This window comes from Octodon degus, unplaced genomic scaffold (genome assembly GCF_000260255.1).
Source record: "Octodon degus isolate 3935 unplaced genomic scaffold, OctDeg1.0 scaffold00033, whole genome shotgun sequence".
Lineage (NCBI taxonomy): Eukaryota > Metazoa > Chordata > Mammalia > Rodentia > Octodontidae > Octodon > Octodon degus.
Window position 1 is genome coordinate 3,366,278 of NW_004524609.1, and position 5,198 is coordinate 3,371,475.

General features: G+C 44.3%; 1 protein-coding gene and 1 pseudogene across 1 annotated transcript in view; both read right to left on the bottom strand.

The window, feature by feature from the left end:
* Positions 1-5,198, bottom strand: part of Ccdc47 (coiled-coil domain containing 47) — a gene marked incomplete at its 5' end in the record, with an annotated part of 23,509 nt that extends 18,311 nt beyond the window's left edge. Inside the window, 4 exons of the mRNA XM_012514472.2 lie at positions 4-105; positions 3,567-3,741; positions 4,421-4,528; positions 5,118-5,198. Of these exons, the coding sequence (XP_012369926.1) occupies positions 4-105; positions 3,567-3,741; positions 4,421-4,528; positions 5,118-5,198 (466 nt within the window). The remainder of the gene's footprint in view (positions 1-3; positions 106-3,566; positions 3,742-4,420; positions 4,529-5,117) is intronic.
* On the bottom strand, positions 2,779-3,291 carry LOC101592134 (annotated as a pseudogene).

Here is a 5,198-nt window from a genome sequence, read left to right on the forward strand (position 1 = left end):
TGCCCTCACAACACACTCGACCAGAGCACCACAGGTTATAGATGTGCTCATTCTCCTGGTTCAACTTTCCTGTGCTTGTGGCTTCTTTGTTAGTTCCATCATCCCCTAGGGGTAAAATGTGATCCGCTCAAAATTCTGGGGCGTAATCACCACGCCATTCTCTATCTCTATCACAGCATTAAAACAGCAATACTTTGCTATGTACAGAATCTCCCGTGCATGGGGATTACTATAGTTTGGTTCTTCACTATCTGTATTGTATACTAGTTTAGGAGTTCTGTATTCCCTCAATAGATTTGGTGTATTTCTCACACGCTTCTGCATGTACCTGTTCACCCAGTTCTGAAGGGTCAACCACCCCAACAGGATTTGTTGACAAGTCCTAAATTTTCTGTAAGAGCTTCATTAATTTCTGTCCTGCTGACAGAGAACAAGAGAATTCACTTACAGCTTTCTCACTTTCCAGACATCTAATGTATCCTGCTTCAATTTTCTGCTAGCTTCAGGAAGACCTAACGCCTCAAGTTTTCTGTGCGGAATGCTCACTGAGCCAAAGCCCTTTGCGCTCCTGCTTTCCATTCGTGGTCCTCTGTGGGTGGACACCGAGCGCAGGGCAGAGCGCCCCCACCCTGAGCTGTGCGAAGGCAGCGGGCGCCGGCTCTGGGCAGGCCCCTCCTGGGCGGAGCCACGGGGCTGGGGACCAGGGCGGCCATGCGGGTGGGGGCACGGGGCTTCCCACGGGCAGGGGGCTCGGCCGCCTCGCTCCAGCCCCAGATCTCTTGCTAAGCTCACCAGGGCGGCCCTGAACTTGCAATCCTCTTTGCCTCAGCCTTCCTATTGGGGGGATCACAGACATGTACCACCATTCCCGGCTCTCTCTCTCTCTATGGGTTTTGTTTTGTTTTAAATATGGAAAGAAGAGAAATGTATTGAGCGCATAGTTTGGGGAGCAGGCAGCCCCACGTGTTGGCTCTGGTGGGAGCTGCGGGCCAGTGGAATCACAAGGCAAGGGTGTGGGCCAGGCAACACGCAAGCCGGCACGTGCAGAGGGGCCGGCTCCCCACACTTGTTATTGCGGTGATCGTACAGATGGACGAGTTTTATTTCAGCAGATGTTTGCCTGAACACAATCTTTTCCCCATTCCTCTGATCCTTCTCCGCTAGAGTCATGTTTTGAGGGGAGTTTCCATGTACATAACATATTTTTGATCATATTCATGCCATCTGAGTCCATCATTTTTTTTGTTTTGTTTTTTGTGGGACTTTTATCTCAGTCCATCATTTTTAATGGACATAATAAAGAATTTTAAAAGTAAACAGGCACAGTGGTGAGCACTTACAATCCCAGCTACTTTAGAGGATAAGGCAGGACGATTTCAAATTCGAGGCCATCTTGAACAATTTAGTAAAACTTTGTCTTAAAGTAAAAAATATAAAAAGGGTTGTACCTCAGCAGCCCTCTGGGTTCAAACGCAGGTATCATAAAAAACAAAACTAAAACAATAAATTATCAGCTGAGGATGGTAGCATACATCTGTAACCCCAGAAATCAGGAGGCTGAGGCAGGAGGATTTCTACAAGTTTGAGGCCAGCCTGGGCTACCTACAAAGACCCTATCTTAAATAAATAAATAAATAAAATGAAAAAAACTTAAAAACCCCAGAAAAACAGAAAACCTACCAAGAAAGGACTCTGGTACCACAAGGAAATGAGCAAGGAGAAAGCAAGCCAGAGACTGCTTATTTCCTTTTTCTAATTTCCTGGTCAGAAGGAACTGTGAACTATTTGGTACCAAAGAGTGTACTGGAGAAGGCAAGGCAATGGGACACAGGTAGATAGGCTGGAAGACCATGGTTGTACTTTCACAGCTTAGACAGGTCTTAACATGGCTGTTCTTCAATTCCCACATTAAGAAAACAAGGGCCGGCGGTATAGCTCAGCAGACTAAGCACTTGCTTAGGTAAGTGCAGGGGCCAGGGTTCAACCCCTGGCACCACATGTCACGCCAGCCCCACCCCTGGGCACGCTGAGCCAGCGACAGAATCCAAGCATGATGGTGCACCCCTATAACCCCAGCATTAGGGAGGCAGAAATCAGGAGGATCACTACGAGTCTGAGCTGCATAATGAGACCCTGCACAAAAAAAAAAAAAAAAAAAGAAAGAAAACAGAAAAGTAAATCCAACAACCGAGAGTACTGTCACAAAAAGTAAATATAAAAAAATGTATGCAAAATACCTAGTACAATATATGGTGTGCTCAAAATCACAGCATGTGGATCCCTGCTTGCTGTTCAAGAGAAATACAGGGACCGGGGAGACAGATCAGTGGGATAAGCGCCTGCCTGGCAAGCGCAAGATCCACAGTTGGATCCCTGGTACCTCAAAAAAAAAAAAACCACGAAAGCGCTAAGTGCCGCACAAAAGCAGCTGCAAGGGACCGCACGCCTGCGCCGCAGCCACAGCCACAGCCGCAGCCGCAGCCGCAGCCGCAGCCACAGCCGCTCCTCTGCACACTGCAGCACACACCTCACCGGCGCATCCAGCGCTAAGAAGTTCAGAATTTGAGAGAACTGCAAGGAACTTTCAATTCTGTAAGGCAAACTGAAACATTCAGCGAGCTACCTAAAAAAATCAAAACTTCTACCTTTCAACCAGAACTTTAAACTTTTTTTTTAATTCATGAAATATTTATTAAAATAACATGCTTAGGGAAAAAAATCAATACAATGTATACATTATTCCTTGAAAACTGTATACCATATACAAAAAAGGACTTTATTTTGGGAAATCGGCTTCTAATCTTGGCAAGTTTTACTTAGAAATAAAACCACAGAACACGACAATCTGATTCAACCCTAAAGGCTGGCACGCTGGGCGAGGAACGTTCCTCTTCTCTACAGGAGCGCCTTCTTTATGCTGCCGGGCACCAGCGCTCAGCCACCGAGGCATCAACAGTAACCTGTTCCAGAACTTTTTCTTTAATGACCTCTACAGTGGGCCTTCAGCTGATCCTTGCAGCCACATTCGGTTCATTGGGCCCGCAGCAACTCTGAGGCGCTCTTGCTCCAGTTTCTACCAACTTTTGCTTCGTCGCTGCTCTCGTGTGTACATCTTTGTTCAGCCTGCTAACCACCATCGCCACGGGCCTTAGACACTCAGTAGCTCGAGCACCTTTATCAACTTTTTTTGATAGTACTGATTTTTATTTTTTATTAATTGAGACAAGGCCTCGTTACATAGTTGAGGTTGGGCTCTAATCTGCAGTGACCTCACTGCCTCAGCCTCCCTAGTACTGGGATTATAGCTGTGTGCTAGAATGCCTGGCAACACTGATTTTATCTAAAGTTTTACGGGAATTATACTGATGCTAAGTGAAAGCTTAGCAAATCATTAAATAACTTACTCAGTATGTAAAATCTAATAAAAATAGTATCCTCGAAGGAAAAAAAAAAAACCCAGATTTTCTGCAGTCCATAAAACAGCAAGCTGCTTGTGCAGAGGGGAATAAACCATTCTTACCAGGTGAAGACCAAGTAGGCAGACTCTCACGTTGGCCTGCACTTACCTACTAAGGTAAAGTTGCTCTCCAAAAGCTCTCGGTGAGTGTTAAACCAGGCCTGAGCAAGGCGACTGTTTTTATTCTTCCCAATGATATAGTTCATGATATAGGCGAGCAGACCAGTCACCATCAAAATTTCTAGGTAATAACTCTCCCAGCTGTTTTGGAGGTGCGCAGGAACCTAAAGAGATGAAATTATTCTACTTAATGTTGGCTAAGGCTGAAGAATTAAGATAAAAATGAGAACCCAACGTGTAACTATTGATGGATATAATTTTCTTTTGAGAAATATGCTCATTTTGGTTTTCTAGGCCAGTACTATAAGATTCTTTAAGGAAATACAGTCAAGTGGGCTGAAAAAGCAGCAGGCCCTTTGTATTTAACTTGGTTCTGAATTCCACCCCAAACTATATCCACTGTATCTCTCTCTCTCTCTCTCTCTCTCTCTCTCTCTCTCTCTCTCTCTCTCCTTCCTTCCTTCGTTGCTTTGAGATGGGGTCCAAGGCAGTCCTCCTGCCTCAGCCTCCCAAGTGCTGAGATTACAAGTGTGCACCACCACATCTGGCTTATTTCTTGATAAATAAAACTAAAAAGACTAAAATAAAACACCAGAGCTGCTTCTCTAGGTGTGAATGTGTACCAGAAGAACCCCCCTCCCCAAGGAACGGGGCTTGAACTCAAGACCTTACACTTGACAGGTAGGCGTTTATGCCACTGAGCTATCTCCTCAGCCCCAGAACTCTTCACCAGTTCCCACTACAATGTTACAATTTCAACTAAAATAGCACTAATTATACTTCTGAGACTAGTGACAAGATACTTCATTGGTTGGTTTGGAATTCAGAATCCTGAATACGCACATCAACAATTGTTATTGGGTCCTTGCTTTTGCTGGATGAGGTATCTGGCTTGTCTTCGTAACCTTCAAACTCCTCATCATCATACGGCTCACTCTCTGTGTCTCCCTCCTACAAAATAAGGTACAAGCTGTTTTCCTCCATAAATCTTACCAGCAACTGTGTCTCGATTTGTGGGCAACATTTGTAAGGGAAAATAGAACACACAGAACTCACAAGCAGCAAACACAGAACACACAGATACTACATGAGTTTAATAAAATATCAAAAATCCCAAATTTTCAGTTGTAAGATAAATCCTGGTACCACAGTGATGATAGTTAACAATGTACTGCACATTTAATACTTGCTAAGAAATTCCATGTCAAGTATTCCCACTACACACATACAAATAGGAAACAATGCCTCATGTTAATCATCTCACAATATACATACCCGTCAAGACATCATATACTACAACCTAAAAACATACAATATTCATTTACTACTTGTACGGAACAACATAAAAGTGAGGATGAGTCCTCACTCTTTGAATCCAAAGTGGGTTTACACCATAAAACATTTACAAGAGCTCTACCTACTGAGGAGAAACAAAGATTCTGGAGAGTAATGTCCCTAGACATGGGTCTGGGGAAAATGCTGGCTACAGATTTTGCTATCCTTTGATTTTCCCAGGAAAGCACTGAAAAAGAGCCCCCACCTGGGTATCCGCATCTTCAAAATCTCCTTCTTGATTTTCATCCTGCCCTTCCAACTCCACAGTGGTCTCATCTTCATCATC